General features: G+C 46.1%; 1 protein-coding gene across 3 annotated transcripts; it reads left to right on the forward strand.

The window, feature by feature from the left end:
* Nucleotides 1-8: 8 nt before the first annotated feature.
* Nucleotides 9-9,061, forward strand: BTG4 (BTG anti-proliferation factor 4). Of its 3 annotated transcripts, none has more exons than XM_039350590.1 (6): nucleotides 9-122; nucleotides 3,428-3,491; nucleotides 4,648-4,905; nucleotides 6,489-6,626; nucleotides 7,227-7,443; nucleotides 8,470-9,061. In XM_039350590.1, exons 3-6 carry the CDS (start codon nucleotides 4,733-4,735, stop codon nucleotides 8,653-8,655), a joined length of 714 nt encoding a protein of 237 aa, XP_039206524.1. In that variant the 5' UTR covers nucleotides 9-122; nucleotides 3,428-3,491; nucleotides 4,648-4,732; the 3' UTR covers nucleotides 8,656-9,061. The 3 variants fall into 3 exon arrangements, with proteins under 3 accessions (XP_039206524.1, XP_039206523.1, XP_039206525.1); XM_039350589.1 differs by having other exon boundaries at nucleotides 4,692-4,905; XM_039350591.1 differs by lacking the exon at nucleotides 3,428-3,491 and having other exon boundaries at nucleotides 13-122; nucleotides 4,692-4,905.
* The last annotated feature ends 2,022 nt before the right edge of the window (nucleotides 9,062-11,083 follow it).

Consider the following 11,083-nt stretch of genomic DNA (forward strand, 5'->3'; position numbering starts at 1 on the left):
GGGGCAGGTTGGCTTCTCCCTGTGGTGACTGAAGGATGCAACGTTTCCATGGACCTCCCAAACACACCAGGAGCAGGAAGTGGAATTTCAGGACTTTTGAAATCAACCTGACGCTCTTAGAGGTAAGGCCTTGCCTTCCAACTATTCGTTTAGTGACGGTTTGAAAAATAAAAACGGCCCTGAAATAAGTGACTTCTCACCAGCCCTCTTACTTCCAACGGTTGCAGCATCCCCACGGTCATGTGTTCACGATACAAGCACTCGGCAGCCGACATGTATTTGTCATGGTGGCAGCATCCCAAGGTCCTGCGAACGTCATTTGCGACCTTCCCAGTTGGCTTCTGACAAGCCAAGTCTGTGGGGGAAGGTGGGGTGACTTAACGACCAAGTAATTCACTTAACCAAGGTGATTTGCTGAACAACTCTGGCAAAAAAAAAAAAAAAAGGCTGCAAAATTGTCTGTGACTCGCTTAACAATGGCCTTGCTTAGCCATGGAAATTCTGGTCCCCCGTTGTGATTGTAAGTCGAGGACAGGTGTTAGCAAAGTGAAGCTATGAGGCCAGCAGAGAAGAGGCTGAACGTCCTTCTTGGGGGCCCTCCACTTAGACTACTGCCTAGACCATCATGAAATGAAGCGTGATGGTTTGGCAGTGCCGAAAGCCAAGGATTTAGCGTTGGGAATTCAGACTGATGGATGGAATTGCATTTACAGCCTAGCTTTTCTTCAAAGAGCGGAAGGCCCTGATTCTGAGCCTCCCTTAATTTGCTTTAAGAGTCTGGTTCACGTATATTTCACACCGCATGAGGCAAAGAGCCAGGGGGAGATTTAGTGAAGGGAGATGAGGTAGAACAGTGTTTCTCAACCTCCGCCATTTTAAGAGGTGTGGACTTCAACTCCCAGAATTCTCCAGCCAGTTACTGCTGACTGGGGAATTCTGGGAATTGAAAAGCCTATCCATCCTAAAGCACACTGGGGCTGGGGAATTCTGGGAAGTAAAAGTCCACACATCTTAAAGTGACAGAGGTCGAGCAACACTGAGGTAGAATAAATTAGGTTGACCAATTCAGTGCAGTTTTACAGAATATCCAAGTGTCAGGACTTCACAACTAGGTGCATCTTCAGCTTGTTACACAAGTGAGATGGCCGGCTCTATTAATCTAAACAAACAAACAAACAAACAAACAAGATAGATATCGACCTGGATGTATAATCCATCTGATCAGTGTGTAAATATATTTGGAATAGTAGCATTACTAAAACTGAAATGTTGCATACATTCCTTGGTAGGTCAAATGAAATGTTTCTAAGATAGGAAAACTCTGAAGAGCAGATCAGGAGCATATCCAGTATTTGCTAAGAATAAACGTCTTAAAATTTGACACACAACCAACTAGCGTTTAAATACGGAAACCATTTCTAAACGTAGTTTCCATTAGGGTTGACCATTGAAAAGGAAGCAGGTTTTGAACGCCTGGAATCCAGACAATTGTTTTAAGAACCAATAGTTTATTACTTGGGAAAGGAGATTAGTAAAGTTGTAAAACATTAGTCAACGGATGGATATGGTCTAGCATTAATGCTCCAATGCCAGCACCAAAAGTTGTCCCTGAACAAAGCTATTTATCAAATTTAGGAACTGTCCATCTCCCCTTACAGAGAGAGGTTGGTCAGTGTAAAAATAAAAAAATATATTTAGAAGATGCCTATTTATTAACTGCATAGAAGATGATAAGAACCATTTACTTACATATTATACTTCCTGGATCCCACCAGGACCAGGTTGAAGATTTCAGCCAAACCATGCCAGGCTCCTCCCAGGCACCTCTTATCCTGTTGCCCATTTTACCTGTCAGAAAGGACCATCTTCTCTTCTGCTCTTCCCCCATCTTCCTTCCCAACCCCAAGAAAGTTTTCTTCTGGCCCATTCCACTCATTTTCCATCTCTGGAAACCTCCATGCCATGCTGCTGAAGATGAACATTTTAGGAAGCAGAGTCTGGTAGGACCTTAGACTTTCTCTTGGTGCAGGAAAGTCCAAAGAAAGTCCCATCCACCATCTTCCTGCATTCAGGAGGCCAATGTTTGCTCCAAGCCAAGCCTGCTGTTGCTAGAGAACAGATGCAGGGCTTGGCTTACAGTCCTGTCTGGACTTGCCTGCAGAAGAGGGAGACCCAGAATTTAATCTATTAAGGAATGCTTGGACTGAAATTGGTACTCCATCCAAAAATCTGGAAAAGACAAAGAGTTTCCTTTCCTTTCCTTTCCTTTCCTTTCCTTTCCTTTCCTTCCCTTCCCTTCCCTTCCCTTTCATTTCCTTCCTTCCTTCCTTCCTTCCTTCCTTCCTTCCTTCCTTCCTTCCTTCCTTCCTTCCTTCCTTTATCCCTAATTTATTTCCTTCCTTCCTCTTCTTCTTCTTTAAATGACCTCATAATTTTCAAAGAATATGACCTGCCCCTCAGGGTGAAGAAAGGGCTGAGGTTTTCTTGGAGAGAAGAAAGAAGGTCCATTTCAAGAGGTCAAGGAGAAGCCACTCTGGTGCCACCTCTTGACGATTTCATGGACAATCAAGGCCCAAAGAAGTCACATCACTGGACTGGGCAGCCTCATGGCAGATAGTCCTCAATTTATGATCCCAACTGGGGCCACAATTTCCACTGCTACGTGTGGCAGTTGTTAAAGCGAGTCACCTTTTTTGTTGTGGTTGTTAAGCAAATCACTGCCATTAAATGTATCACATGGTTGTTAAGCAAATCCGGCTTTCCCCTTCAGCTTCGCTTATCAGAAGCTGGCTGGGACAGTTGCAAATGGACAACCATCTGGGATGGTTGGCAATCATTGTGAGTAAGTGTACGTGATTTTTTCCAGTGCTGTTGTAATTTCAGTCACTACTGAATGGCTGTAAGTCAAGGACTACCTGTAAAACTATTAATAATTAAACAAGGGACACCTTTTCTTGTTCTCTAGCTCAGGGGTCTGCAACCCTGACAACTTTAAGACTTGTGGACTTCAGCTCCCAGAATTCCTCAGTCAGCAAAGCTGGCTGACGAATTCTAGGAGTTGAAGTCCACAAGTCTTATAGTTGCCAAGGTTGGGGACCCCTGCCCTAGACTATTTGAGACAGAAATTTGTCCAATCTTTTCTTTAAACCTCCAGTGATGGAAATCCTGCTGATTTTAGACCCAGCCTGAGGGCTGCAGGGAAAAGAAATCTAATTTGGGGGCTTCCTTGATTTAGATGCTCACTCACCTCTATGGCACACACCTGTTACAGCTGTAAAAGCTCCACCTCTCCTTATATAAGCCCGAAAGGTGAGCAAGAAAGCTATTTGGCTAGCAGAAGGAGTGTTGCCGAGTTTGAGAGGGAAAAACACCTGTGAGTGGTAGCTGAATAATCTCAAGCAAGCTGGTTTATCTGTTTTTTGGCTAGGACCCCTGGATTCTCAGCCAATCTGTGCATATTTGACCAGCTCACCTGTGATCTTTTTCTGAAGGTAATTCTAGATTATTTCAGGGGTGTGCCTAGGTAATATTGTTTTGTCCCCATGACTAGGTTCTTAGGTATCAGCTTTAATGTGGATTAGTGTAAGGATGTTTTACTTCCTTCCCACTAATCCACATTAATTTAACTTCCTGGGTTAGAGCCAGTTGTTGTCAATTAACCATCAACAATGGTTAAATGTTCCAGGTAGCCTTGTAATACTGAGTATTTGAGAGTGGTCTTGTATATTATAGATCAGTGTTTCCCAAACTTGACAATTTTAAGGCATGTGGACTTCAACTCCCAGAATTCCACAGCCAGGCTGAGAAAGCCTGGTCCAAGCCAAACATGGAAGTGGTACTAACGTTCTCATTCTCCTTGGCCAGTGGTTAAGTATCTTGCATGCAATGTCTGCATTCCCTGGTCAATATACCCCATGATTGTATTGGCTCGGGAGGATGGGAGTTGTTATTCTAGCTAGCTAAGTTTTAATAATAGTATCTGGAGAGCAACGGGTTGGGAATAATGTTGGCTTCCTTTGAATATCAGAAGTAGGGAACAATAAAACTGTCCACATCCAAAGCTTGTGGCAGATACATGGCTGCGAGAGTCTGAACATGGCAGCACAGCCAATGATAGGAAGGACTGGATATCTCATTTAAAAAAATAACTCCAATTCTTGGTTTGTGTGCTTTTAACCAAAGAAGCATCACATTTCACACTAAGTGTAAGCAAATTGCGCTTGGCTCAGATTGTTTAAGATCTTCTCCTTAATGGTAACAGCCATCATTTATGGCTTGATCTGTGAGTCTAAGCAATTGTGGCTTTTTTCCCCAACTGAATAAGCAAACTATAGTTTGAGGGGTCTTTGGTGCTCTCTGAGCTTGGTTGTTTTCTTGCAGAAGTTTCATTACCCAAACTAGGTAACATTATCAGTACTACTAGTACTGATGATGTTACCTAGTTGGGTAATGTGACATTTCGCAAGAAAACAACCAAGCTCAGAGAGCACCAAGGACCCCTCATTTCAACTCTGACCTACAAATATTCTCCTTTATTAGAAAACTATAGCTTGATGTGTGATATGAATGCACAAAAGGTGACATCCAAAGCCTTTGGCACAGCAAGCTGAGGTAGTTGTGAGACATGACAACTCCTGCTGGTTACAGGAACAGGGATGACTGCGAGTCCTCTGCTCCAATCCCCCCCCCAGTTGTGTTCCAGCAGTGGGGGTCCTCTTGCAGAAGGGACGGCATGAAGGATGAAATAGCAGCCACAGTCTTCTTCATCACCCGCCTGGTCAAAAGACACAACAAGCTGAACAAGCAACAAATGGAGATGTTTGCATCCACGTTGACCACCCTTCTCTTCGAGAGGTATAAAAACCACTGGTATCTCGACAACCCCACAAAAGGACAAGGCTTCCGGTAAGAGGCCCCTAGGGGAGCTGCTCTTGGTCTAGTTCTGCAAAATGGGGGCGTGCCCCTCCCTAAAGCAGCCCCACCTCATGTCTCCCCATCCACCCCAGCAAAATTCTCAGCCAATCACAATCTGTATTTTTCCTCCCCAAAATATGGGAGCCAATGAAGAGAGCTGCTTGAAGTCACCCCCAGAGGCTACCGTTGGGCCACCTGATTAAGTACTTGCTGGTGAGAAGCAGTGCGACCCCACTTTCCCTGGTTAGAAGATGGTTTGGGGTCTTCCTGATCCCCTAATCTGCCCCGCCCCATTTTTCAGCTTCCCTGGCTAGATTTGTATCACATGGAGCAAAAGGTCCTATGGCCAGGACCTCTTCATAAGCACCTTGGATTTCTTGGGTCAACCCAACCTGGACAGCTGCTTCCTGGACTTGATGAGAAGATGGCTTTGCAACCGAAGCCAGAGATTGTGGGGCTATATGCGCGCGCACGCACACACACACACACACAGGGTTGGGACTTTGAGCATTGGCAAACCGAGCAGCTGAGTTTCTATCTGGTTTTGCTGCCTTGGTATAATTCTGACTGGATTTAACATAAGGCAGTGGTGGCGAACCTTTTAGAGACCGAGTGCCCAAACTGCAACCCCAAACCCACTTACATATCACTGGGTGCCGAGTGGGCATGGCTATGGTGGAAATGGTAGACTGGGTGGGCGTGGCCATGGTGGGCATGCCCAACTCGATATTGCTTTGGCGGGTGGGGCAGTGGGCAGGAGGGTATCTTGCTCAGCGGGTGGGGGGCATGGGGGGAGGCTCTTGAACCCTGCAGCTCTTCCAAGGAGGGGAGGAGGGTCTGTGCTGGGAGTGGGGCTCCTCGTGCCTTCTGCTGCCTGCCTGCGCTCTTCTGCCAAAGATGCTGCGGCTCTGCTTGCCTGTTAGGGCAGGGGCATGCTCACGCATGGGGACGCACATAGGGCTGCTGCCTCCTTTTCCGTGCCTGCTTCCACCAAAAGTTGCTCCCTTTATAGCCTCTTGCCTATTCCCAGATTGCGCATGTACGGAGAGCTGCGCATGTGCAGCTCTGTGGAATGCTGTGCATGCCCAGAGAGGAGGAGGGAGCAGCTCGCCCCAACAACGGCTTGCATGCCACCAGAGATGGCTTTGCGTGCCGCCTCTGGCATGCGTGCCATAGGTTCGCCACCACGGATATAAGGAATGTAACTGAGTTCCTGGAATAACCCTTTCTGGGCTATATCGACTCATAAACTAACATAGGCTGCATTCACACAACCCGTAAGCCCTGAAAAGTATGCATAGGGGTTCAGATGAGCAAAACTTAGCCTTTGGTGGGGATGGAGCTGCCTGTTTGCTGCTGCTCCTGCTGCTGTCTGTCTGTCTGAATGTGGACGGGAACTGAGTCAGTCTGGATCTTTGCTCAGGGCTCCATTGTCCCAGATGCCTTTCACGGGTTCTCGGGCACCTTTGCTTGGCCTCCCCCTCTCAACTGGGGTTAACACAGAGGAACATATCTTGATGGCCTTCCTGTTCGTACTGGTGGGGGAGCATTTTAATCTGCCCAGCTCTTTTCAGGTGCATCAGGCTAAACCACTTGCAGGCAAAAGATCCGCTCTTGGACCAAGCATGCAGTGCGAGCAACGTGGACTTTCACAGCCTGGGTTTGCCCAAAGAGATGACCATCTGGGTTGACCCCTTTGATGTCTGCTGCAGGTGAGGCTACCATGCTGGAAGGGACCTCTTTCTCTGCCCCCTGTGATTGGGTTGGCATCCAGGCCAAGCCATAGTTGGGTTAGCCCAGGTTTGCTGAACAAACTACAGTGATATGACAAATTAAGCCAAACATTAGCCTGATAAATGAGCACAGCCCAAGAGCAGATGCAGTGTCCTCCTTCAGCTGACTCTGCCCAGATCCAAACATTCTGCTCGTTTTGGGTTTAGCGTGTTGAGACAACCAAGCAATTGCAATTCGTTAAACCTGGTGCTGTAGGAATGTTTTTATGTGATAGTATGTATAAAATATGTGTTGTCATTCTATTGTGTGTTCCCCAGAGTCATATATGTCAGATGGGTGGCAGAGAGATGGGAGAGAGGGAAGGAAGGAAGGAAAATGAATTGGCAAGATAGGAATGGTAGAGAGAAGGAAGAGAGGAAGGGAGGATAGGAAGAGGGAGGAACAGATAGTAAATTAAAAATATAATAAATGGTTTGGGGCAAGGAAGGAAGAGGTTTGGGAAACTTTGCTCTAAGAACCGAGTTGTTCCTTGCCTGAGGCTCTGTTTGCTGCCCTGCTTAACCCAATCCTCCCTTTAGATACGGCGAGAAAAATCCAGCGTTCACCGTGGCTCACTTCACAGGCCAAGAGAACGACCACGATGTGTCTCAGGGCATCCGGCAGGCAGTGGAGAAGGCTGCCTCCTCCTCGTCTTCCTCTTCCGATTATCACTCCTGCACTTCTTCTGACGAGGACAGCACCACCAGGGAACCCAAAAGCATCCCAACGGTTAGCAATCCCAACAGCATCTATCAGGTGAGAGGAAGGGGCTGCGGGTGGCTTTGACGCCAGGACTTTTCAAACGTGGCCCCTTTAAGGTGGGTGGACTCCAGAATTTCCCAGCCAATGAGGAATATTGGGAGTTAAAGTCCATTTTAATCTTGCCAAGGTTGAGATACACCCACGTCCCTCCCTCCCTCCCTCCCTCCCTCCCTCCCTCCCTCCCTCCCTCTCATCCATCCATCCATCCATCCATCCATCCATCCATCCATCCATCCATCCACCCACCAGAAAACCACAACATCTCGCTTCACAGGGGTCCATCCCAAGAAATTGAGAAAGAGCCCCTTAATTTATCGAAGCAGGGCTGGGTCCACCTGGGCTGGGAAGCAGCACCGGCCTTTTGTTCCCCAAAGTATGTCCCCTGTGATGTGCCTGGGGAGTCAGGAACGATGGGGAGGGCCTTGAGTGCTTCACCGTAAAAGAAAGAGAAATGGGGAGGAAGGAGGAAAATGAACGGAGGTTCTTAGAAACTGTCCAAAGTTCTGCCAAGAGCAGCTCAGTCGGAACGAGGGGAGATGAAAGAACCGAGCGGAGCACCGGGAAGCTGGCAGAAGGCTTCTACAGATAGTCCTCACCTTACAACTATTTATTTAGTAACTATCTGAAGTTACAGTGGCACTCTCAAAAGTGACCGATGACCGTTTTTCACGCTCATGTCCATTGTAGCATCCCCATGTGATCAAAATCCAGATGCCGGGCAATTGCTTCATATTTATGACGGTCGCAGCGTCCCGGGGCCACGTGGTCCCCTTTTTGCGACTTTCTGAAAAGGAAATTCCATGGGGAAGCCAGACTCACTCAACTGTCCTGTTACCAATTTAGCATCTGCAGGGGTTTTTCTTAACAAGAAAGGTTGCAAAATGGGGTAAAACACACTTAACAACGGTCTCGCTTAGCAACAGAAATGTTGGGCTCCATTGTGGTTATAAGTCAGGGACTTTCCAGTACTGTCCCCTCCTGAACTTTCACCCCCCCCCCATGATCTCCATCTGCTTTCAGTGCAGTGAGCCGTTCCCCCTCTGGACCCAATATTCTCGTAGAAGATGCTTTGTTCCGGATGGCATCCAGCCGAATCCTGCCGCTGCTTACTATCTCCACTACAAGGGGTACAAAGCCTGCCGCCCCTCATTGCCCTTCAGTTGTCCCCGAGTGGACAGGTACCACTGGGTCAGCTCCAGTCGATAAAGCTCTGATTTACACTCAGGCCAGAGCCCTGAATAAGCTGGCAGCCGAAACGTCGGACGGCAGCTGGTGGCTTCCCCAGGAGAAAACCCAAAAAGTTTTGGAACACTTTAGGACAATCCTTGTCCCCAACTCACTCTCTCGTTCTCTCTCTCTCGTGTGTGTGGAGTTTTAAAAAATTATGTGCTTTGTAAGCTTTTTTTTAATGCATGCTTACAAGGGGCGGTCTCTTTTAAGACATTTTTAATACTGTTTTTAAAATGGCGACAAATGAAAAATGAACTCCGAGACTGCGCTTGTGGAAAAATGTGAAAAGGAAATTCTCTTATTAATAAAATGGAATGTTTTCTTGGTTGCTTTTTAAAGAACTAGTTACTCTGTGAAGAAGAAGGAGGGAGAGGAATGTAGATATTGGGGTGTGTGTGTTTGTATCTCCAGGCGAAGTGGGCCAGCTCAATAAACAAACCTTGTTTCCTAAAATCTCATGACCAGGCAGTGCTGTAGGGAAATTCCCTTAATTTTTTCACAGAAAATTGGTTCATTTCATATCTGCATTGTGAAAACTAGATTTTCTATCTGGGCAACCTTCTAAATTAGTTATCACCTTGTGTGAAGGCCTCTTTCTTTGTGTTTCCAAGATAAATTTTCAGATAGAAAACTCACCTAAGTAGACCTTGACAATCTACTGATCTTACGAAAGCTAAACAGGATGGGAAATTATAGGGGAAAGATTAATACTCTGGATTACATTAGGAACTTGAGGGAAGGGAAAAATCTCTTCCATACCATTTTCAAAGAAACTTTTCTTGATATGTCCATGAATTCATCAGACATGTTCATGGGTGAATGAAAACAATCAAGATGATAGCCATAGTCCTGTGATTGAAGCCTCCCTTGTTCTACACCCAGCATGTTAAAAAAAGGCTGGGTCCATGTGGTCATCCCTGAATCAAATTTGAGTTTTTCTCCATTGCAGACTGAACAATTTTTCTTGGGGAAGGATGTTGATCCAATGAAATGCCCCCTTCCCATTCAGTCTTAATACATATTATGCTATCCTGGATAGGGGACAATTTGTCCAGTGCAAAGTGGAAAGTCCTTTAAAAGCACTCCCACCAACGCTGACAGAGCAAGCCACTAGTATATAAAATGAGAGCAAATCTCACTTCCTTCTAGCACAGATGATGTTACCCAGTTGAGTCATGAAATGTCTGTGAGAAAGCAAGCAAAGTCAGAGAGCACCAATGACCTCACAGTCGTCATCTTCCTCCTCCACTGTGCAAATCCCATTCCCTTCCAGCACTGATGAAGTTATCTAGTTGGGTCATTAAATGTTTGCAAGAAAACAAACACAGAGCATCAAGGATCTCACACTCCTCCTCCTCCCTGAAGATGTTACCTAGTTGGGTCATTCAATGTTTGCAAGAAAACACACTTAGAGAGAACCATGGACCCCGCAGTTCAACCCTAAGCTCCAAAGATCCTCTTCTATCAGTCCTTTAAAAGTTGCCTAGTCCCACATGGACATTCAGTCATGATCCAGTCCCAGTTTTGTTTGGAAACAAAACAATTAAAAGCCACTGCTCTCCCTAGCAGTCTGTGAGAGCATGAAAGCAGCTTAGACCTCTCTAAGCATCAAGAGAAAGTGATCTCCTTCGGTTCCCCAAGGCTGTGGTTTGAGCCAGCTGCCAAAATAAGCTTTGTTAACCTGGCAAGGGAACAGATGAAGGAGGCAACCCATATAATGGATCCATTTCCAACTATTTTCTGACTCCTGGCTGTACTTTATACCATGCTGGATCCATCAAGGGATGGCAAATCATCAAGTTTGTAATGATTGCTTTGCAGCTATGAGCATGCAAAGGTTTTAAAGGCATCCTATTCTTGAGCTAAAGACAGAAGGTTCAGAGGTACCTTATTAATTCATGAATGAGCAACACGTGTTTGATATTTGCAGCATTTAGTGACAAAGTCTGCCAAAACCTCTGCTGGATGCCTGGGAGAGCCATCGCCAAGATATTTTGAGTGGATTTTGGTAAACTAGTCTGGCTGGGCTTTGCAAAACTAGGCTATTATTTAAGGGACAGAATCATCCATTGCTATAGACTCCAAAGGGCTGCATTGTTACAATCATACAAACACTTTTTGGGTGGATTATGTTCTCCAGTTATTGCTGAATTGGTTTGTGGAGTGATTTTTCACGGCCTTGTCCTCTACTGAGGGCAATGAATGTTATAAAGTTTTTATTGCATTTTAGTTTCCTATTGCAAACTAACATCCCTCCCTTTTTCCTTCCTTCCTTCCTTCCTTCCTTCCTTCCTTCCTTCCTTCCTTCCTTCCTTCCTTCCTTCCTTCCTTCCTTCCTTCCCCCTCCCTCTCTCCCTTCCTCCCTCCCTCTAGTAAATTGCAAAGTGGTTGGTTTAGTTGGAGC

The sequence above is a fragment of the Crotalus tigris genome, unplaced genomic scaffold (genome assembly GCF_016545835.1).
Source record: "Crotalus tigris isolate CLP2741 ecotype Arizona unplaced genomic scaffold, ASM1654583v1 scf7180000018340.3345759, whole genome shotgun sequence".
NCBI lineage: Eukaryota > Metazoa > Chordata > Lepidosauria > Squamata > Viperidae > Crotalus > Crotalus tigris.